Genomic DNA, 25,093 nt, shown 5'->3' on the forward strand with positions numbered 1-25,093 from the left:
TTTTGAAAAGGGTAATTTAGTTTGAAAGGCGCCATCTTGCGGTGCGTCAGGTAAATATGGGCACTTGGTGTCATCGAGACGCGGCGACAAAATGTATTTTATATATATACCTATATCAGATATATTTGATAGTGTCAAAATATTAAAATGTATTTAATTATAGATAATTTACTGGAAAAAAGGTAAATAATATATAATATTAATCCAACTGAAATTTTAACCTATCATTTAGCAAAAGCTTATTAGAGCAAAATCTAATCTGAAATTAAAAATATATATAGCTATTTTATATTAAATAATTTATTATAGAAATCCCAATAAACCTTTAAATAGGATAATCATCGAAATTATAATAGCAACAGTACTTTTAATAAACGAGTATTATGACAATAACCAAATTGTAATGCAAGCTGTCATTCCACCTGACAGCGTTGTTTGCGCTTAACGCTAGTGGCTGTATCAATGTAATGAGCTTGTAATTCGTAATACTCTTTCATTTGTGTTGAGTTGAAATATTACTTTATTGTTTAAAAAATAGTGTATAGGAAACCTAGTGTTAAAACACTCCCTGCTGAATTTTTCTAAACATTACGTTTGAGTGGTAGAGGCGCCCTTCATCTACTAGACCGGAAAAATAAATGTAATTTGAATAAAATCATTCCCCCATGTGGGAATCGAACCCATAATCTTTTTTACAGTCAGCCTCTATTCCACTGCGTTATTATTTCATTATAGACTGCAATTATCTTTAATTTGAAATTTATACCGTCCGTTATAAGCTAATGTATTAAAATTAAAAAGTCGATTAATACAACTACATGATAAATATACATGATATTAGTTGTAGTTAACGTTGTGTTTGATTCTGCATGGTGATTATGTGTTCGATTCCTATCCTAGGGAACCTCGATTTAGTAAAAAAAAAAGTTCAATTTCTTAAAATTTTAAGTTTAAACCTTGCCAATTCTTACTTACATAATTTATAAACCTAATATTTAAAAAAAACTCAAGAATTCTGCCCTAACAAACTTTATTTGTAAGAAATATGGTGTGAAGTTAAAAAAAGGGCCACAAATTATAAATCTCTTAACTCTTGTGTGGTCATGGCACCATAAAACTAACAACAGATTGTTTTAAATATTTAATAGTCAAACTAACAGTGGGCCATTGACTAAACTATTCGGGACAAGCCCATTGGCATGGGGCTAGGATAACCATAAGTTTCAAAATAAATTTATTAGTGCATTTTTAGTATGGGGAAAGGGAAAATATTGAGATTTTCAGTTATGCCATAAAAATAACATTTAAGTATTTTAGGAAAGGTATAGGAGAGAGCTAAAAAAGAAATATCTATTTTATACCGTTCATAGCGGATCTACCTGATGCTAAAAATATTTCTTAGTTCTTAATTTCTTCTCTATTAATGAATATTAATATTTTTAATTAAATATAGGATCAATAATAATTACATACAATATAAGCAAATTAATATATTCATAAGATAACACACTAAATTCAATCTCTCCACAGCTTTTCCCCATTATATGATGGACCCTCTGTAAAAGTACCACTGGTGTTTACTTGGACCACATCTGTGTTGGTACAGTCAGCTAAGCCATCAAGGGTCGTCCGCAAACATACTTCTATCTCATTAGTAACTCATATAAAGCAAACAGTTTAAATTTAAATTTTTTAATGTTTTGATTACATTAATTGTAATATTTTTATATAAAAATAAAAATCCTAATTTTAGTGTCCAGGTTATTTTCAGACAGAGACTCTCTCTCTCTCTCTCTCTCTCTCTCTATTAAAAGAGTTTTGAGTCATTTCATTCTGCTAAATTAAATTTAAATAGTATGTATTTTTTTAATATGATTTCAAATATCTATATTAAAAAAATACAGCTTACGTTATTGTAATGAACGTTTATAAGAAAAACCCATTAAAATTGTTTTTTACATTTTCATAGTGACGTTCTTATTTTGTAAATATCGAATAAATGGTAATACTTTTACTGTAGTAGTTAGGATATGGCTCACTATTTAGAGTAGTACATCCTCATAGATTATTGATAGAATAATGCCCACCTCATTTCCTCGCTCAAGTAAGAATACAAAGCGCGGTGTTGAGTTCCGCCACTCAACACGAAATATCTCAAATATCTTCTTAAGGCTCAACGTTAATAAATTAATTTTTAACGTTTATTTTTTCTTTATATTGCGCAAATGGTATATTTAATATAATGAGAATCATAGGATTAAATTCTTATATTAAAACGCAAGAAGTTCAAAAGTTTTTATTCGGGACGGTAGCATATTTAAGTGGCTTGTCAGGCAAACAGATTGGACTGCGTTTATAATGTTGACGGAGCCTCCCTCAAACAAGGCAAACATCTCACTACGGTTTTTAAAACTTTTACTATCACCCCTAATGCCCTTGTAGTAAGGGCTCTCTGAAGAGGCTGTAAAGTGTAAAGTTTGTCCAAAGATATGGGTCTAATGTCAATATATTTTTATCTGTGTCTGTGACGCCTGTGCAAACGAACGGTGGCGTCTAATTGATACGGCTTTGCACATCACTATGTATAACATAAAATAATTATTAAAAAAACAATTGTGTAAACATTACATACCTACGTGTGGTCTTCTAAACTTGACTAGTTTTCCACAAAGATGCTTATTTCACCATAAAAATTAAACGATCAATAATCGATTTTATTTTTATCATAATGATTTATTATATATTCGCATAAAATTTTTATTACAAACAATATCGTCGTCACAAGTGAAGGTGCTTGGGAATTAAGTTACATTGTATATATTTTATAGTACAGAAGTTGTCTCGGCCGCTGACACTCATTACGGTAGCCACATACAAAAAAAAGTAAACTTCCGTAATTTCCGGCATTTAAACTTAATCTAGTCAACTAATAAACCCCATCAATCAAAAGGTTAAAATCGGTAAAGAATATTCTGGAAGGCGGCGCACGTCTCGGCAATCAGAAACGAATCATGGCGCTATTAAAACGGCATTACCTCCTTTGAGATAGATCGATTCAAAACTCCGATTAGATCTCCAAACATAGTGGAGATCACTATCTCAAGTACGTATGTGAATAAGATTTTTTGTCTCTAGTTATTATTTCATTGAGGTGTTAGAAGGTAAATTCTTAGACATAAAGCTCATACAATTTTTTGCTTAGAATAAATGAAAATTGTTGTGGCAAATAGGTAGTAATTTATGAGTTATCTTGTAATATTATAATTTACGCGATACGAGTCGCGTCTGAGTTAAAGAGGAATATTCTCGGATTTAATATCGTGCGAGCGCATCCCTACGCGCAGCGGGGCACCGGTGCGCTTTGTGCAGCTCTTTGTACTCGCTCGTCTTTGTCTGATAGAGCCCGCTGGTTGCCTACGAACGACTATAAAACATGTCCAAGATACCTATTCAAACTAACGTTACCTTCTTTCTTTCCAGATGGTGCAAGCGATACAAGTCCTACGGTTTCACCTATTAGAATTAGAAAAAGTAAGTGTTTTTAATGTTTTATTTACGAGGGAATTCATTTCGAGGCGCGCTGGACCGGTTTTGAAAGGAAAATATCACCTGACATTGTCCAGTATCGATTCGATTATCCAAGGGCTCGGGTATCGATTTTGAATCGAGATAACGTATCGATCTCGTGCGAGTGGCGCACGCACACGAGCCGCGCCGGTCACACCTCCAGCTCTTTGAATGCTCAAACTTTGAATTAGTTTCGTCGCGACGTACTCTTGGTACCAACTGTCAAACTCATATGTCACATACGAGCTACGACTGAACTCTGATCTCTTCAGGGTCCCGTTTAAATATTGAGTATATAAATTGGGAACCTAGTTCGTTGTTTTCACTCAATTTGGCCAGTCAGGTGTCCGTGCCGTGAATGGGCCGCGTTTTGTGTGTTTGTTTTTCCCCCCTTATCTCCCGTTTCGGCGTTTCGCCGGAGACCGGTCCGAGTTCTTGCGTGTGTCGCATCGTCGATTCGCGTCATTATACCCTCGACGGGTAACGGTAACGCGGCGGACCCACGCTTTTTGTCGTCCACCATCAAATCGGACGATTCGGGCGTACAGACATCAATTAGACACGTAAAATTCATATAACCATCGAAGCGTGAGTTATAGGAACATGGAATTAAACCCACTTGTCTATTCTACAATATGGTCTCGTTTGTACTGAACTAGTATGAGCAAAGTCTATCGCGACGATCTCGTAACTAGATACGTCGCTCCCACAGATTCTTTAAAATTACACACGCTGTATCTACTGGCTATGTACGTACCTTCTACCAGAGTAGGTGTATTATGTGTTTCGAAACCGGTAAATTAGTTAAAACTTATATATTATACCTACAACTTAAAAGTATGTAACGAGATAACCCGAAATGTGATACGTCTACGCTGGCCGGGGGCGAGATAAAGACCATTTAAAAGAATAAAAATAAGAGGTTTAAATTCAAAATATCGGCCGTGGAGCCCGCGGGCTGCAGTCAGAAATGATCCGATGCTATAACTCCTCTTTAGTACGACTGCGGGCAAGTTATGTGCATCAATGATAAATTCAAGTAATAAGATTTCCATTAAAAGTAAATAATGAAACGAATTGCAGGTATAATATTCGATATATTAGTATGTAGGTACTATGTGATATTTAAATGTCGTTATTTAATACAGACGCCCTCGTGGCACAACGATTGTGAATCTGGCGATTGTGGGTTCGATTCCCTCGTTTCGGTGTCAAGGCAAATCTGGCGACTGTTTTATCACAAGATTCTATCTCGCTATTTGCGGGATACACCGTGAAAAACTTAATACATTAATTATCTTAAATAATACCTATAAAAATAAAATAAACTCGATTGTAGCAACCATATTATTATATTGTAAAGAAAAAACATTTTTTGTCCATTGCTCATATCCTATACCTATGCGTCAGGTTCTATCTCGTCCATAGTTTTTGTCGAAATAAAAGCAAAGTAAAAAAAAGACATGCCGTTAGTTGGATCCATTTCCGCTTCACTACACACCGTACACAGGTGATGTTTTGGAGCTTAAATAATAATTAAAACTTACATAAAAAACATTAGAGGTAGAGCCCGTCACAAAGAAGATCGATGATTGTAATTGGTATTGTCGTAAAGAAATAGAGAAATTTTTAAAGAAATATATATATTTTATTCTTAACATAATATTATACAAGTCTACTATTTTTTTTTATTTTAAAATTTTCCACAGTGTCTATCCAAAATAAGAAAGCACTAGGTATACCACAAACACTAGTCATTGGCCGCAACTTTGAAGACGTAAATTAAAAAATCACGTTTTTTACCATACCTATAGGAATATCCACAAATATTCTGTTAGTGCTTCCCTACGTATTCTAATCTACCCACCAAATTTCAATTTTCTAACTTTAGTAGTTTCGTTGTCAGTCTGTCAGTCATTCAGTAACAAGAGTTTTATTTATTTTTATTTAGATTAACACACCTCTAAGAAATCGAACCCACTTAAGCACTTATTAACTACACCACAATGGCGTCTCTAGTTATCATTCCATTATTAAGATTTTCAAATAGAAAATCTCGTTAAAATTAAAATATCCAATAACGTTTTTTGATTTATGCTTTTAATATTTTAAACATGGCCGCTGGCGGTCACATCGGGTTCGAAATTCGAATCATGGGTCTTTTCGGTCGCGCGATCGGTGATTGGTCCACTAGCAGGTTTTTTATATAGTCTGTTCCCTAATTACGTTATGTGGTAGACAGCCAGATTCCTGCGGTAATGTCCACTTTTATTAGATTTATCTGTCCTCTTTATTAAAACAAAAAAGAAAAAGAAAGGAGAAATAATTTGTTTTTTTAACTTCATGCTGTATCCTCCCAAGGTAGGCACTGGGTGACTAGTAGCCTAGTGTTAAGAGACTCCGTCTTATTAAGGCACTTCCTTTGCCCACTATAAAATATTAGAAACGGAACTCTAGAGTGTCAACACCTCGTTTCCTGGTTTCTTTTCCTATCTCTAGTGAAAAAGATAATATTAAATATGTCATTCCCCCGTGTAGGAATCGAACTCACAACCCTCGCAATAACAGTCGTACGCTTGTGCTCCTGCGTCTTGTCGACCTCCGAACAAATAATAAAACATTTTTTTATCAAGTCCAATCTTTACAAGTATAAAATAAACTTTTGTAGGAACGCTAAACGGCTGTTAATAAACCCAACTGATTAGAATGCGTGCTTTTATTTCATATTTTGTTACTTCAACTCGTAAATTGTTATCTGTAACAGCGTGGCTAAGTGATTTACGATCTAGGTCAGATTTGTTTGTTTACGTGCTTCGAACCCGCGACCCTTTACGACGCGCCTTTATTACTTTTACAACATGCATTAAGTCGATAGTGCGACGCGATTTCTTCTGGTCACTTTTAACGGACGAAAAACATTTTAATTAATACACATTTCATTTAAATAACAAAAAGACAAGTTATATTAATTGTATTTTATAATTATGTATACTTAAATGATAATTGTATTTATTATGTTGATTTATTATTATTAATTCGACTTATTATTGAAATTATGGAGAGAGAGAGAAAGAAATAATAATTGTCATAATATTTTTTGCATAAGTTTTAAATTGTTCTAAAGACTAGAAAAAACTTTATGGTAGAGCAAGTGAGGTGCGAACTAATCGAGCCTCATTTGAATGCCGGTTCAGGTTTTATTTAAATTAAAAGGAAAAAAATATATATAAAACGGCAAAAACAACGTACAAAGGGAACATTCGATGGCCGATCAGAAATGTCGTCCGATGCGTTTTTGCATCTGCCTATGCATATCATTGTGTGGGTCATTCCAGTGAGGTGCTTTTTTAAAAATATTTTGCGTTTTTTTTTTAAATAAAACGATTGAAGCTAAGTTATGACGCCTGTGGGTTTGATTCCGTTTTTTTAAAATCTTTTAAATAAGAGAAAATAACACGAAAATATTCAGAAACTAAGGAATGTTAATATACATAAAGATAAAATAAAACGAATGTGTCTATATTAATAAGAGTTTCCACTAGGTATGTGAAAAACATTAAAAGTCATCGCAAGCTTCGTCATAGTCTACTCGGATATCTTTTTAAAAATATAAAATGACAGTGACAGTTTAAATCTGGCCTCTTACAAGAATTCATCGTATAGATTTTTATGTAAAACTCTATTTATAACGCGTTAAATTAATATATAATATCAATTTTTCATAAGCAAAACCAATTGTAAAAAACGACAGACAATTTTTTATTATTATTTAATACGTTTCTGACATGCTATTATAAACTACAATAATATATAACTAAAATAAATTATTTGGAACGGTTAAACAAGAAAATGTTATGATATTTCTTATGTACGTTCCAATTTACGTTAGGTACCTAGTCACACCCACGGTGCATATCGCGAAAAAAACCCTTTAATCGCGAATCGGCCGTGGCACACATTGCGGAGCGGGTTTTATGCGACCCACGCTTTTGGCAATCTTACGAGGAGCCCTCTTTAAAAAAATCTTTAAAAATACTCAACAAATACCTGTGGTAGAGGCCAGTAGTGGGCACAAGCGTGTGTCTGTCAAATTGATAGGTTGTGAGTTCGATCCTCACTCGGAGACTTGAAATATTTAATATTTTAATTTTTTCGCTCTCGTGTAGGGGCAAAGCGCGGTGTTGAGTTATGCCACTCAACTTGCAATAAACGCACGCCTCTAGAATTCAGCGAAATGTGAGGAACGGAATTATTTAACTCTAAGCTCTCTCTGCGGGATACAGCTGTGCTAAATCGCGATACAAAATCTGTTTAAATCTCGACGATGACTACGACGACGTATAAACAAAAGTTTCTGAAACTAGGATCAAAAAAACTCCATCCGAGGGCAGACGCTCTAAACGTCAACGAGCTGCCATTATATATCACGTTTCAAATTAAAAAATAAGAATACGTTCGGAAACACTCCATATCTCAATCCCGGTTCCAAATTTAAATTTCTGGAAAGAGTTTTGATGTTCGTAACGATAATCGGCCCGAGTCGGGGCCCGGAATGCCGTAATATCTCATTAAAGACATCAACAGTTTACTCAAATATTGCTATCTCTCCATTACAGTACAACCAATTATGATGCTTTTATGGTGGCCATAAGGGTTATATTTGAACGATACGGTATGGAGATAAAACCTTCACTGTCTGGTGGTACAGCAATCCCAAATTTGGATATTCGAAGAGTTACGATGTCATCTTTGTCGCTTTCTCTGGTTAAGAATAGATTGGGCATCGCTCACAAAGACGACGGATTATTGGAATTAATTTCATTGTAGATAACATGTTTCTTTTTGAAACGGTCAGATTTATATACTTTTTTATATATTAAGCACTCACGCTGTATACTGCATATAACAGAGTAGGCAGAGGGAACTGTTTAGCACTTCCCGCTGAATTGTGATTGTGTGATCGATAGTTCATGCATACTTTAAAGAAAAAATAATGACATATCTGCGGAAATATCTGTGACCCAGTAAACAGCCTCTATCAAATTTTGACAGACACAGTTAAGTCATTTGACAGTGAAGAACACCCGCGCTCCGACCATAAATATGGATTTCAACAGCTGTAAAATTCAAATTACTTTAAATGACCACAATTATGACGTTTCTCGTATACATGAAGCGAATTAAAATATTATAAACATTTATAGCCGCATCTGTCTAATTTTATATAATCTGTGCCAAATATTTGATACGACAAACGAGTTCACAGTTTATGATTTGAGAAAAACTTGTCGATTAGGAAATTACTATCCAAAGACAAAATTAACTGTCAGCGACGGGTAGAGTCGTTTCCGCTTCCTGCGACGCGTTCTATTTTCAAAATCCGCTAAGACGATTCCTTTTTTGTTTTTTTTTCTGAACGCGAACCTTCACCTGCCGCCATTTTATAGCTCGCCATCGTGTAAACGCTATCTAAAAATTTCGTTAGCTTTTTTATTGCCTTATGTTAATTTCTAAGTTAATTATGCCTATGAAAATTTATAAGGCCTCGACGTAAAAATTAATACTCGCCCGGCGGGGGTCGTATTTTATTGGAATGAAAAAAAAAATGTATTTGCTTTTTTATTTAACAAGGAATTGTTTTTACGTTTGGAGTTTAACGCGTAATGTGCGTCAGTTGGTCCACGAACGCCTCTAAATGTATTCCCTTTGTTTCTTTCCTTTTGTGTGTGTGTTTTTATTGTTTTTGTGTTCAAATGACATTAGTTCAGAGGTTGGCGGGTACGTTCAAGCATTCAGCCGTGTCCGAACTCGAACATGGGAACAGCTGATTTAAATATTGTTTAAGTTTTTTTACCTTCACGCTGTCTTAGCAAGGTAGGTAGACAGAACCAAGATTTAAGACATTTCAATCCTCATTTTCTTCAAAATTTTCTAGACATTGCGTATTGAGTGTGGTTTACCAGAGCGAGGAAATGAAAACTCATTCCGCTAGTGGGATTCGTACCTACAACCATCGCGTTTACAGTCAGTCACACGCTGTGTCGCTGCGCTACGACGGTCTTTATTGCTTAAAACATAGAAATATTCATTTTCTTGTCAAAATATTTCATAAATGTACAAAGCTTAATGATAAAATAAAATAATTATTTTTTTCACATGCCTCATTATTATAATTATTTTCAAATACATACCAAATATGGGAATGTTATAGAGTCTTCGGAAACGTGTTCCCATACGAGTACATCAGTATTAATGTTTATGTAAATGTGTGGATTGTGTCATTAATTAACTAATAAATCAAAAGCAATCAATGTTGTTTGATTAGTTTTGAATTATTTATTTTTTATTCGTGAACGAAGTATTCGTTGGAATGCGGGCATTCAATTTGAATATTATAGAGATACGATAATTTTCTAGTATTGTTAAGAGTAGTTTAGATTTTTTAGGTTATATATTTAAATATTTTACTTCTGACAAAAGTAAAAGGTTTTGTTTGCCACAACCAACAAAGAAAATTCAACAAGACGAACGAAGAATCGAACTAACGACAACGTATCTGTCTGTGCAGGTGCACGAGCTATGCGACAACTTCTGCCACCGCTACATCAGCTGCCTGAAGGGCAAGATGCCCATCGACCTGGTGATCGACGAGCGGGAGTCAGCTCGGCCGCCGGACACCAACGGCGAGCGCTCGGCGCCCGACAGCAGCCACGACGGCGCGTCCACCCCCGACGTCGTGAGTACCCCCTATAGCAAATCACACCTGATTCAGAGGCGCGATCCCCAGCTAGCACCCAATTCTACCACGAGCTATCTCGTGCACCCCTGCTCTTAGTCTGGCCATTGCAAAAACGAAGTGTTTCAGGGGGTGCTCGCATTTTAGTTTATATCTCGCCTCCCCAGCTTGTACGGTCTTCTTGGAGTTTGTCCCGCAAACTCCACGAACGCCAGTTATATAGTTTAAGTTAAAAATCTTCGTTTTTGCAATTGGCCAACCTCTTTGCACTGTACCATTTGAACATTGATTTGATTTATCTAAATTATCGATCACACGTTACAGTGGAGGGGTGTGAGGGTGAGGGTGCGATCAGATCGGGTTCTCTCGATTTGGTTCTTTTTCTAATGAACATTTTTGCGCCGATGTTCGAAATTTTTTTTGCGCCGGAATTATGTATACGATTTAAAAAAAAACATACGTATAACGTTGATTGTAATATGTGTATACTAATAAATAACTATAGTAAGTAAATACAGCATGATAAGTCTTTCAAATCTCTGCTCTCCTTCGAGCTCCAGAACTATTGCCATAATTTCTTTCTAGAAGCTACGATTACAATTCTGAGCTTAGTTTAAAACTTAATTAGGTTATTTGGAAACTATTGGAAAACGAAGTATACGTAAAAACACAACTTTAACTTGCCTAAGTGAGATAATAAGAATTACTTAAGAGTTTTAAATTATTGTCATTGATTTATAAAGGTGGTAGATGCTAGTGTTATCTTTTGGCTAGTAAACAGTAAATATATATACGTAAATAGATAATAATTGCAGTTTTATTGCGTTAACTAACAAGAAGCACAAAAAAAATTAAATTTAGTTAGTTTAAAAGAAAGAAAATACGTATTCAGTATACGGTAGGTGTAATTTTAGACCGTTCGCGATCGATTGCATTTTGCGCGTGAGTCTGTAATGGAGCTGCATCACGACCATCGATTAAAGTGCAAGCGATTATAATAATCGGATATATTATATGGATGTGCGTTATGAATAGAAATCTAGATGCTTCTAAAAATAATTAGTGCCGTTTATGTGGTTCCACTATTTCTCCTAACTTCGATAAGTAAACATTTAATTATTAAGATTGTTTGCTGTATTTTTGTACACTGCATTCTAACTGGTTGGTATTTTTCATATTGGTATTGCACGATACAAAATATCTACAATACATTCATAATAAAATAAGTTATTCAAGTTACGTTATATATATAAAATAATAATGCCAATTCTGTAACTATTGTATTTGAATAATCGATTAATACATTCTATTGTAATTGATATTATCTGTCGACATTATTAATCTGTGGAAAGTGACGTTTATCGTTTGGCGCGAATAGTTGACAGAATTGGTGACAACGACCGCGTTTTTTTTGTATGTTTGTTTAGTGATATATAAGGTATGTTTTTGGGCGTTGAGACTGAATTGTTTTGTTTGTGTTATATATTATTTCTCACATTGTTAACTCGAAGCCTTAATGCACCTAACACGTGGTTCTAAATAAATGTTTTGGTATGGAGGTCTTCTTCAGTGGTTATTTATGTCTGTATATGAGTTTTTTTTATTAACAATTATTGTCTAGTTCGAGTCTAAGTTAGGTGTAAACAGCGCGGTAGGTTTCTTATGTTTTAAAAATAATTTTCATAATTCTAACTCGTAAATGTATAATTAATATGCTATTTGGTGTACGTCCATCTTGTATGTCAATGTGATTTTAATTAATTTTATAATATTATTTTTCTGAACGGATTACAATAAAATGTTCTGTTTGAAATAACATGGGAGTTTGTTTTATAATTTTAAGATGACACACGACTACCTTAATATAAAGAAAAAATCTGCCTCCTGTTTTAAAAATAAACCTTCTTAAATTAAGAAATATCAGCAACACAAAGTTCCCTTCAAGTACGTTGATCTAATTTCTCAACGCTACAAAAATAAACTCGTTAAATGTTCCAAAGGTGAAAACAGTAAAAAGTGTAAAGAGAATGTTTTATGCGGAAAATATTGTATTTTTATCATGTCGCAGATTCTCGCCCCGGGAGGGGGAATTGTTTCTTTACTGCTTACTGCGCGCCGCGATAATCTTTCCTACCCGCTAGGAATACACGCACTACGGTTTTTAGGGAACATTTTGATAGAAATATTCAACGATGAATATGTAATGCTTGATATATTTAAATCTTTTTAGTTTTTTTTATCTATGTACCAAAAATCTTTATTATAATATCCACAGATAATTAATTTGCTTATACAAAATAAGAATATATAAATGCTATTTGCACAGATAAGAAAATCCTTGTTTTTCAAATTTCTGTTTCTTTATCCAGTACCTAAATTATTGATAATTTTGATATTTTCTTTACTACATAAAACCTATATAAATTATAAAAAACAAAACACCCCCATTCCTACAGTGCGTAAACACAGAAGGTACTCCTGTAAAAGCTTGGTGGGATCTTTTACGAACGTTTTCCACGACAATCTGACATTTTATTTATTTTTCACGTCTGCCATTGACGGCTGACGACTGAGCCGCGGGGGACTGGGTTAGGGGGCCTCTAATAGATCCTTCATTTCGTTTGATAAGTATAGTAATATAGATGCAAATAATTTGTAAAGCCGATGCTGGTTTGGATAATTGTTTTTTTTTCATTTATCCAAAACGATAATATTATTAATAGTCAATCATACATAAATTAATAGTCAAAATTAATAATAGTCTTCGATCGGGAACTGAAATCTGTATTTTTAATCTGGACGATAGTGGAGTTTACCTTTGTTTTTTAGCATCACCATGTATCCCGTATATAGTACCCTACTATATAAACTTGAGGACAAATGAACTTGAGGGCGGAGATGAACGCTGCGTTTTACCTTATTACTAGACTGAGGGAATGAAAATATTAACTAAATATTTTATTATCTCGGGTGGGAATCCAACCCACAACCATCAAGTTGTGCCTCTCCACCACGACTGGCTTTTAAAAACATAATTTAATTTTAAATAAAAAAATAAACAATTTTACTAAAAACGTCATCTGTCCAAAACCTTTCAATAGCATTAACAATCATAACAAAATCCATGAATAATGCATTTAGAGTTCGAGCAATAAGAAAATAAGTGATATAATGAAATAAGGGTACCGGGATTTGTACAGGATAGTGGTGATTCGTCACGGATTCGTCGTTGTCAGCGACAATGCTGGGCTTACTGGAGACAATTCTTGTCCCCCTTCCTCCTTATTCTTATCCATGAAATATGGTTTAGGTTGAGCTGTAGTATAAAAGTTTTTTGTTAAAATGATGGATCAAATTAATTTATTGTTGATTTTTTTGAAGAATTTACCAAATCAAATAAAAACAATTCCTGCCTACTCTTAGAATTTGAACATGCTGCTTAAAAAAGTACACCCAACCTATGTCCATAATTTTTAGAATAATGGTATCTCATAGTAGTTATTAAATAAGATGTTGCTTCTAGTATTCTATTTCACAATATTTTACTTGCAACTAGCATATTGGATGTAAGAACACTTGTAAACGATACCTAATATGTACATATTAAGTAATTTTCTAGCAATTCCATGTTGTTAATTGTCACGAATATTTCAAGATTCTATGGTATTTTCTTTGCTTACGACAAAATGTAGACAATTTAGCGTAATTAAAAACATCATTTCTTTATTATAATTAGTTCAATTAAGATAATAAACTTTTTATGTTAATGTTTAACTTATTATTGTTCGACAAACAGAGAGAGATCTCTCCTTTTTATACCTAAAAGTCAATAAACGCGTTACATACTACAAAGTCTTATTACATACTGAAAATGTTAATTAATGCTCTAATCAAAATCACCTCAGGTCCGCCCTTACGTATATATTTATATTAGCCAGCCTGTCAGTAGGTACGTCTCTCCTGACTGCTTTATTACACACTAAATTCTAGTTAGTTAACAATTTTATGCAGCTACAGATTGTCACATAAATATGTCTTAGATATCATTTAGAGTATGTGACACGATGCAAAATGTGATATCATCGATCTATTTAGATTATGTGGTTCGAAGCTGTAGTGTTTTATTGCATCTTTCTCATTATGATAGGTAAAGAGAATATAGTGATGCATCACTTCTTTAACCTGTTTCTGCCAGGTTCAAACCATTATGTACCAAAAACAACCACAGCTAATAAGCTTGAATTTAGGCTTTTAGTAACAAAATATCAACCAAGGAATCTCAACTATAGTAATTGTGGATTTAGTCAAAAATAATTTGAGCTATAATGTAGATCTTAGTAGAATCTAAGTCTAAGAATGTTATACACCCCACTAACATGAATCACAAAATTAGATTTTTAACTATCATTTTTGGCGCCAAAAAGCAAGACGCCTGGAGATCATAAACCGCCGGTTTTAAATCCTTAGGCGACGGTCATTGGTTCGAAAACAACCAATCGGGATGCAGAAACAAATTTAACGATCAAACATTGGCCACGCTGTGGTTACTTGTTTACGACGCTCCTAAGGTTTGCTCGCGAAAATTCTATTAATAAATTAGTCGTAAATGCCGTGTAATTTATTATCATGGCGTTCCCAGTAATTATTTCCTTTATAAGAAATTATATTGTTACGGTTTGTAAGTAAATACCACGTGTTGTTTATTAGTGGCAGAAGTTGTGCTCGGCAGTTAAGGGTTATTGTATTTAATATTCATGTTTACTTTATTTTTAGTATGAATTATTGTTAGTTCATCTTTAACGGATACATTGGGTTGTTTTTTTACTTTTTCTGTAGGAAGGTTTGAATCTATGACTCCTGAAAAATAACCCAAATAATCTTCACTCTCTCAATTTTTTGTAATCTTGTCGAGAAAGAAAAATTACAGGTATTTTTATAACAAATCTCCACCAAATTTCCCCTATTATTCAAGTCGATATAATTTTTATATCTGGATCATTATTGTACGTACTTACCGACAATAGAGTACCTGCTGCGTCTCGTTTTACGATCACTCTACAGGGTGCCAATGTCTTCATACGATTTGGGATTGATTGTACCGTTGTCAATTGCATTCATATTTCTTGATAATAAAACGATATAAAATCACAGAAATCTTTTTAATAAATTATAAGGACTAAATAGTAACTAATAAATATGATAAAATGTAATAAAAATTCTTCATTTGTGAGTAGGTATATGTATAAAACAAAGTATGTTATATTTTATTATATAACTAAACAAAAAAACTAAGTTAAAAGAACAAACATAGAGTTTAATATTTATACCTACTAATATTTACAACATCAAAAAGAGAAGAAAAAAATACAAAAACAAGCCAGTATTACGGAAATTGAATCCCATAAAAGTGCAATATTTTCTCGTGGCCGAGCATTTTCCCGTAGCCAGTGACCGTGTCAAGAGGGGACGTTTAGGTTTCTTGGACCAGGGGTTGGGAACCCCGTCGCGCTATTTGCTGCAAAACCAGTGAGATTTCCGGAGGCCTACACAAATTTCCGTCTCATGTAAGAATAATAATCCGGAATGATCAAATATTTCTAACAGGAAATGTAAATCTACAATTAACTTTCATAAGTAGATGATAACGAATATATTTCTTTTTCAAATTAAAAGAACTCGATGAGATATGTTGAAAATAAATAAAATAGAACCAAAGGCTCAGTAAAATAAATTGAGAAACCTGTTACAGCACCTTAAGTTTTAGAGGAATCAGGCGCCTTGTCTATACTTGTTGTTTTTTTCTCTTCTTTTATAAAAAATAAAGCTGGCTACAGTAACACCAGAAGTGGAAATGGCGTTTGAAATCTAAAATTGGAATTAAATTTAAAAGTTTAATTATAGAAGAGCGATCGGCTTCCGTAAAAGCACATCGTCGAACACATTTTCTAATTAGCGATTGGTCACGCGCTCGGAGGCCAGTCGCACTCTTGTACTAAATCTGAATCGGGCAATTTGAATTTGAACCGCTCTGGCTTATGATTTGCTCACAAAGCTTTTTGTGGTCATCGATAACGGGTTCATTTCAATATGCAGCTTCTTATGACTTCTGAATTGGATGTGTCCAATTATCTTTTAATGTTATTCTTGTCTGTATAAGTTTAGACTTGGCTTTTTGAGAAAGTTGAAACAAAAATAGTATTGTTATACCGATTTTTGGCTGAAAATTCGTTTAGCTACTTGAATCCGTGAGCTACATACAAAATGAGTTCATACAAGCCAAAAGGAGATTGTGAACGAATCATAAATCGTTGGGGCAGTTACAGTCGCAGCGCGTGTCAAATATATATTTTCTGTATAAGGCAAAAAGAAGCAGCTGAGAGACCATTAAGAAAGGGTGTCAAAATGATTGACGTGAGCCAACTAAGGGAATTTCAAATCAAACAGTGTCACGCTACAAGTGGTCAACTAAATAAAGTGATGTCGTCACGCCAATTAAAAAAAATTATCCCCCTTAATAAGTGTCAATTCTTAACGAATGTGTGCATACGCATGATTTTTATTTCACACGTTCCCGTGATACTGGAAGGAATGATTTTAAACAAAAGCAACTTTAGCGTATTGAATTTAAAGCATATTTTAGATGTGAATCAGATTTTATGACTATTTTTATTGACGCTTAGCTCCGACACTCAGTGTAGCAATTGCAGTGAAAATGATCGTACAAGATAAAAATGCTTTTGGAATTTGAATCTTTTGTTAATTTAGATAGAGTTAAAAATGTAACGAACAAATTATCGATTTTGGTTTTTAGTGCCAAGAACACTATACTAATACGTAGTGAGTTGAAGATGAACGTAGTAGAAGTAGAAGTGGTCATCAAATTTTAATAGTCCGTTAAAATAATAATCAATGAGGCGACTACCCCGGTGGACCGCACTAGCCAAAATAATTACACTAACAAGGAACAACACTAGTGTGCACTTATTTTGGTTCATTTGTTTTAATTATAGTAGTGACCAAGACCTTGTTATAAACGAGGCGATTTAATCTAAATTGTTTTGAGAAAATATGTCTTACTTTCATAACAAAGTTAAATTTATAAAAATCATAGTCTTATTTAATATTTAGTTTGTTTCTTTCTTTCTATTCAATATTTATACAAATAGTGATGATCTCAATAAGACAAACTGGTCGGAGCCGCTGTAACTGCTGATATTAGTGAGAAGCAAGCAAGGGTACATTATTAATAGCTTGTTATTTATCTGGGCCACGAATACTTCCTACTTTCGTTGACGTTTCTCCAATTACCTATATCTCGGTTTCTATTTCGAATACTCGAAATCGATTTGAATCTTTACACTCGCTAATTGGATATTAGCGGTCCGCTAAAGCGATAATCTTTTATGATGAATGTGTTTGTTCACGATCGACGATTAAATCTCCAGAGGATTGCGAAGGACTCGCTCCAAATTAACGACTTTTACGAATGTTTGTAAACTCCTTTAAGAAATCAGATGTTATATATAAAGATTATTATCTGTTACTTTATATCATCATTTAGATATAGAAATTAAGAAAAAACTCTATAGCAGTATATTAAAACAAGAAATATAATTTTTAAATTGGACATTATTTTAGAAATACTGTCAAACAATATTGTTTATTATATTATAAATTTTATATATTGTGAACGTAATAGTAAAAAAGAATTAAAATTTGATTTCTGACAAGAGCATTCATCTTGCCTGAATATTTGTTTGTTTCTCCATCTTCATCTAGCTCGGTCTTTAGCTGTTTATTTGAATCTCAGAAGCTGGCAGAGTGGCGGAATGTCGTCGCACGTGCCCGATGATGATAATAATAAAATGTTGGCGCATTATTTATTTATAGTCGTCTCGCGGCTGTCGCTCGTCCGTCTGTCCCGCTTATTATATATATAAAGTGCATTATACCATGTTTCTTTGTCTCGTTATGACCGGGTTATAAATTTTTGTGAATACAAACAAAACGTTTTTAATTTGGGCGGTGGTTGATCTGGCTCATTTTCACCTGTTCGATCCGTTTACTACAGTAAATAATGAGAATAATTTCTTTTACATTTTAATTTGGCAATCCAAAGCTTTAACAGATTTAAATTTTAATAATAAATGCAATACATTTAATTAAAAATAATACGTTTCAAGGATCATTAAGCAAATATCTAAGAGATTTATATAATTAATTATAGAAAATAATTTCTCAAATTCTTTTCAGTAGTATAGGCTTGCACTGCAAACATAGGCGAAGCTCTATTATTTGTGCATTTACTTCTATAAACTAGTCCACGTGACTACGCCTTTCTAAAATCTAGATACATAATTAACTAAATAAACTAAAAAGATCCACCAAAACACCAATTAATATAGTTTTTCGATAAAAATATTAAAAAGCAAAGACCTAAGCCGTCGGAATATTTTCAAGCTCGCTGATCTGTAGTCTCTACTAAACATCATAGCATTGTTTTGCCCGACGCAGCTATTTGCGGACGTCTCCCCCCTCTCCCCCCGCACTCCCCCGCACTCCCCCCACTACGGTGTCTGAACGCGAGCTATATTTTATCCCCGGTTGGGCTCGCCACGTAAACTGTCAGGATTGTAGGGCGTTCAACTCTTAGTTTTAAAGCTTATTAATTTTTTTCTTGATGCTTGAAGATATTACTTATTCAGCTTGTTTTAAGAATTTTAGTAGTTGTTTTATTTGAAGTTTTTCAAGAGCATGTAATGAGGATGATAAATGTAACGATAATAACAATAACATTTGTTTATTAAAATAATAAATTAATTCAAAGTGGCAAGTCAGTCCAATGTGAGGCCATTAAGATTTCGCACAAGCAGTAGCAGTAGTAGATCAAATTTGAAACAATAACGCTAATCTTTATACGGAGCATAAATTAAAAACGAAATTATCTCAGCGACGGTTGCGAATGCTCCGTGAAAACGACATTAACAAGCGCAATAATAATTGCTTATAAATCATAGAAATCATTGCGACGATGCATTGATAAAACGCGGTCTATATCTCAAACGTGTTTGATATACGGCGGGCGCGTCGCGGTGGACAGCGACTTGGCGCGAGCTGGATCGCGGCTAATTCTCACGTGATGGATCTATGCGGATTCAGTTAAAAATCGTACATGCACGAGAATTAACGGAGAGATTAGACAATACGAGCTAAATTTATAATGGTAAAGCTAAACCTCATCTTTACTTCATCAGATGTTCTGCTAATATCTACGAGAGAGTACAGAGAAGGTAGTGAGACGTAAAATAAAAACAAATGACACAAAATACATTAAAGTTAGCGTCGTTTTATTATTGCGCGTCGTTAGTTAGTTTCTGATCTTATTAATGTTCCTTGAAATCTAATTACGTTGAAAATCCTTTCTCCGTAGGGTTCTTTATGATGCTCATTGCGGTCGCTTGCCCACTCCGCCACTCGTCGAAAGTAATGTCTACAATAAACTGCTTGTTTACGACAACGCGCAGTGACGTTCAGTGTACAAACACCATAAATTATATCTGAAATCACATGTGATGCGTATTACCCACTACTCACTAGTCTCCTACAAAAAGCTCATGTATCTCCCGATCTTCACGCAACGACAAATGTGTAACAAATAAATTATAAAATCAACGGCCTCTGTTTTTATATCTCACGTGTGAAGCCCTGTCCCGCTTGTACTCGCCGTGTCACATATGTCTCCGTCTCGTTTTCTCGTGAATTGTCACCGCGGGTTCGCAGTTTATCATCAGTGGTCCTCTAATCATGACGTCTGTATTATGTATGGTTATTTTGAAATGCGTCACGACGTGGAGTTCAACGTTCTAACGACGTCATATTCAAATTTTTATAACTTAATGAATGGCAGAAGAGTTCAGGGCAGAGCTAACGTTAATATTTGAATAGGCATTCATGCAATGAAATAAAAGTGTTGGCGAGGGTATCTCCTAATTAATTAGCGTAGCTATAATTAGAGCTAGCAGGAGCGAGGAGGAGCAGCTGTGACGTGACAGATGGCTGCGCGTCGCCTGCGCACGCGTCTCCTTTGAAAATCGCCTGGAATCTGGGGGCAAGGAAACCGCTCTAATTAGACGTACTTATTTACTTCAATCTATTCATCACTGGTAATTCATCGAATTGAAAACATCCCCGCAATATGGTTACGAACACTTAAATAACATTGAACAGCAAACATAATAAGCGCAAGCTTATTTCATTCCAAAAATAAACACAAATAATAAAGTTTTATATCTCCTTATAAAACATAACTAACTATTCAATAAAGAATCTGATTATAATCATATAATAATTGATAAAAAGCAAAATCAATATGTGGAATCTATTATAAGAATACATATCAATTTAGACAAATTAAAAAAAAACGTGACAATTAACGTCAAACAGATTTTAGTATCTGCCAATTGTAATGAAGGCACACCGCGTTCCGTAATCTCCGATCGACTTGAAAAACTTGAAAACGCTAGATTGACTTCAAGATATGTCAATCCAATATATGATTGTAGCAAAATTATTTTTGTCAATGAAAGGGAACATCACCGGGATATAGCAGCTTATGCCCCAAGAAATAGTGATGTGAAAGGCGCACGTTGCGCCGGAGATTGTAGAAGTAAGTTGGCGTCTTAATGACATGCTTGTCTCGTCCGGACGGGCCGCGATTTAAACTCGTTTATCGGCCATTGTGTTTGTTTGTGTGCACCCAAATAAGTCGGCGAGATTAGTAAGAATTCGTGTCGTTGGAAAAACTTTTCACGCGCGTATTTTTATGAATTAATTACGGTACCGCTTTTTCATCAGCCAAATGACCACGTAAACCTCTCTATCTTCGGAGCATCAAACTTCTTCCGAATTAATTAAAAAGAATTAGCACCGTCTGATATTTTAAGAAACTTCTTATAAAAGGTTGTGAACAAAACTCGAACCGAAGAATTACATGTTAAATAATATTCATTGATACGTGGAAAGTAGATAGTTTTATCAATAAAGAATAGGCAATTACAACGGCCCGACAAAGTTATAATCATTAAAGTTGGCGTGACAGTTCGGGATCTAGAGGTTTGTTGGTATGCGGCGCGCGCGCATCCCGCGCGATATCTCGTCCACTACATTCCCGCCACGCGCGCCTAAACTAAATACATAATGTCCTCGACAGCTTCACTTGATTCTCATGGTTTTCGCGGTATGGAAAATGGTCTGTGATATGTGCTCTCTGATAAAATGCCATGGGGCTATGGACAATGAATGTTGAATAAACATTTCAAGTCATATCTAATAGATTTCTTTGCAGCTATAATATAGTAAGATTTAACAACTGGTTTTTTAGATGGTCATATAAATGTTATAAGTTAATTAATTGAAACGAACATTCCTCAAGCAATTAAAGCAAGTATAGACAATAAAACTTTTTCTCCAATTAACACATGGCAAAAACGTCCAAACTTTCAGATGGTCAGATGGTCTGATTAATAAAAATATCTATCAGCATTGGCATAGGAATGTAAGTAAATTGGCAGGTGATGGATCGCGTTCGGTGCGGCGTGCGCGAGGAATACCAATACACACATACGACGCATGTTGATCGCTCATTTGATATGCAACTTTCGCGGCTCTTGATCTTTGAGCTTTGGATTTTGACTAAATTTGAAGTTTTTAGCTAAATAATTTTTTTTTGGATTTTAAAATTCCTTTTTTTTAAATTTTTTTTTAACATTTGTATCTTTTTTCCGTTGTAAAATCACAATTTTGATTAATTTTGTTAAGTCCAAAACAAAGAAAAGTTTGTGAATCTATACATATGCTGCTGTTTACTTCACGTTCGTTTAAAATATCTCAAGTTAATTTTTTTGAAATTTTCAAAAAAATATTCTCTATTCTCCGTCTTACTTAAAGAATACCCAATCAGCACATAACGACACAGAATCATTATCCAAAACATTTTCGAGACACATTATATACAGTCTAATTGGTTCATGATTGGCCCAGGCTTGCTCATCTCCGAACCCGCGGGCGAGTAATTCAAAATGCAAATATTGCACTTACAATTTACATTATGTATTCAAGAGGCACCAGTGCACCTCGCTGACTACGCCTCTCGCCGGTTTTACTGGAAAATCATGTAAAAATTGGTCATTTTTATTCTGAACGCACACAACATATTGGCGGTTCCCATGCCTCTAATTTTCGCGGACCTTGTAAAACATTCTATCTGGATAATGGAAAATATTTGTTATAAAATAAATATTTTTTTATTTGTAATCTTCTGTTATGCCAAATTGTTTCAAATACCTTCTTTGTTTTGGTAATCTTTATAAGATAATTGTAGTTTGTTTTTAAAGTATCTATATATATTAAGACGCTTTAAGCGACGTGTATTTCATTAAAAACTTTCACATTTGTAACTTTTAAATCTGCCTTGTTAGTCCTGATATATCATATGATGCAGAGATAGTGATGTGCATCTAAAAAAAGCTTCGTTAGTGATGCCCTCACCCTCACGGACGATCCAAATATAACCGGGACACGTGTGTTCACTTAGCACTGTAAAGTTAAACCTAAAGTTTTAAAAACATGTATAATTTTAACCGTTCTACCGTTACGTTAACACGACGCAAAAACTTCGTATCGAATAAAAAATCGATTCGAGTTATTCATTTCATTGTATCGAAGGTCAATCGAGATATAAAATTAAAAAGTATAAGTGGTGTTCGAGCGGGTCTCGTTTTATTAAATTTCAAATATAACTATACCGCTGGCTGGATTACAATTTCAAATTTGGGCTGAGGCAAGTCCACTTTCGGCTTCGACTACCTACTGACTGACTGGAAATTGCATATTTCTTAACATACAAGTTTCCTTTTTAAATATTTTACATTGTTATCTCGTATATAAATAAAGTAATTGTCCATAAAAATATGGGTTTAAATGAAACTCCAATAATAGCTTCCATTTTACGTATCAACATCTGGCTGTGTTATCTGGACGATATTCTTTATTGTTTATCAATGTAGGCAGCTCTAATGATGTTAATGTCAATAAGGCATTCACCTTATATTTATTTCTCTGATGTTTTAGGCAGAAAGGTGGAAAATAGTTAATATTTTCAGAATTTTCTTATGATCGAGCTAGTACATAAGTGAGCAATGTCTCGAAGGTTAGGCGGTGCGTGGGGCAGCAGTTCAGTACAGTAAATTTTAGACAAAATATTTAATTGGATTTGGAAATAGGTAAAAATTGGAGGAAGTGCTTGTGTTTAGTGTTTTCAAACAGCCTTACAAAATATATAGAAGATAAAAGTCATACTCGTATGGAAAAGAAATCAATTAATGATTGAGACTGTTATGGCGCAGTGGCACCGCATGGCCTGTAAACGCGACGATTGTGGGTTCAATTCATATTCGGCAAAATTAATTACTCAATGGGTTATCCTGCTATATGCAATTACTTATATGGAGAATATTTTTTTATGTAAACACAAAGATAGCTCTACCTCTTAATTACGTATCTACAATACTACAATAAATAGTTGTCAGAGCTTTATGCTCGCCGGTCTACAGATTAGAATCCTTTCGAAAGCTCAATTTGCTCACTCGAATAGTTTTGTTTTAAACAACCGTATCTCCTAAACTATCTCGCGAATAATTCACTATAACGCATGCGTTCAACGTAATTTCAATCAGAAACGAAAACCTAACCTTATTTTTGAAGACCTAAAGCTTAAAATTGTATGGTTCAAATAGTTTGTTTTTCTCAATTATTGCTTAAGAAACGTAAACCTTATGTGATGGTAATAAAGTAGGTTTTTGTTGTGTATTGTTGTATGTATGTTGTTTCAAGATGCAAGAACTCAAGAATCCAGTCTTAAAGATGACCGCGCGCCGATTTTCGAAATACGAGGAGCGAAATTCGAAAGCCACCTTTTTTGCGGAGCCGATGATAGTTTTTAATTATTGTACCGCTAATTAGTTTTTAGGGTTCGTTATTGTAGTTGTAAAAAGTATGAAAAAAATATAATTAATCTTTTATGATAAATATTATCTTTACACTATAATTATTTTTGTTTTGTTGAGGCCAGTTGTAGGTTCGATTCTCACTTTTTTATGGAAAAAGATACAAAACGAGCGCACGGGTCACCTGATGGTGAGTGATCACAGCCGCCCACGACCCCGTGTCACAACAGGTGCGTTGCCGGCCTAAAGGCCAGTAGCAAAATGTCTTAATGGGAACTAAGTCTTAACTCTAGATACCCAGGTTCCTACCGCCTATCCTGCTATGTCTGGGATACAGCGTAAGCCTAAAAAAGTATAGTTTTGTAATTTTTCTATTTGCATCTATATGTTGACCCTGAGTAATTTTTTTGTAGGTCTGATCTGGTCTTGTAAGAAAGATAATTTTATAGGCATCCATCCACTATTAGCATCGTAGCCACGCTGCATCTGTTGTAATTAAATATATTAAAACTACTGTTTTGGTCTTTCCCTTATAAGGCGAAAAATGCAAAAAAAAAGGGTTTTGAAATTGCTTATTACAATCGAATAACGGTAAACTATAAAAAAATACAATAATGGAAAATCAAACGAATACTCTTCACGACTAGATGTTTTATTCAAACAAAAATATTTATTATACGGAACTCAAAAATAATGGGTGCGTAAGTTTTATGACTTGTTCCGAAGCTGTCGGGCCGCAAAAACTCAGGAGCTTTCTCGTCGGGTGTTTGAATTTGGCGAGTTTTTA

At 34.3% G+C, this 25,093-nt stretch overlaps 1 protein-coding gene across 2 annotated transcripts in view; it reads left to right on the plus strand.

Moving 5' to 3' along the window:
- The window catches only part of hth (Meis homeobox homothorax), a 262,885-nt gene that overhangs the window by 38,183 nt on the left and 199,609 nt on the right, over positions 1–25,093 (plus strand). For both annotated transcript variants that reach the window (XM_085189188.1, XM_085189189.1), the window contains exons 5-6: positions 3,481–3,531; positions 10,136–10,303. In XM_085189188.1, the coding sequence (XP_085045314.1) occupies positions 3,481–3,531; positions 10,136–10,303 (219 nt within the window). The remainder of the gene's footprint in view (positions 1–3,480; positions 3,532–10,135; positions 10,304–25,093) is intronic.

Source organism: Heliconius melpomene, chromosome 8 (assembly GCF_056956725.1).
Source record: "Heliconius melpomene rosina isolate 202511_hmr_F chromosome 8, ASM5695672v1, whole genome shotgun sequence".
Classification (NCBI taxonomy): domain Eukaryota; kingdom Metazoa; phylum Arthropoda; class Insecta; order Lepidoptera; family Nymphalidae; genus Heliconius; species Heliconius melpomene.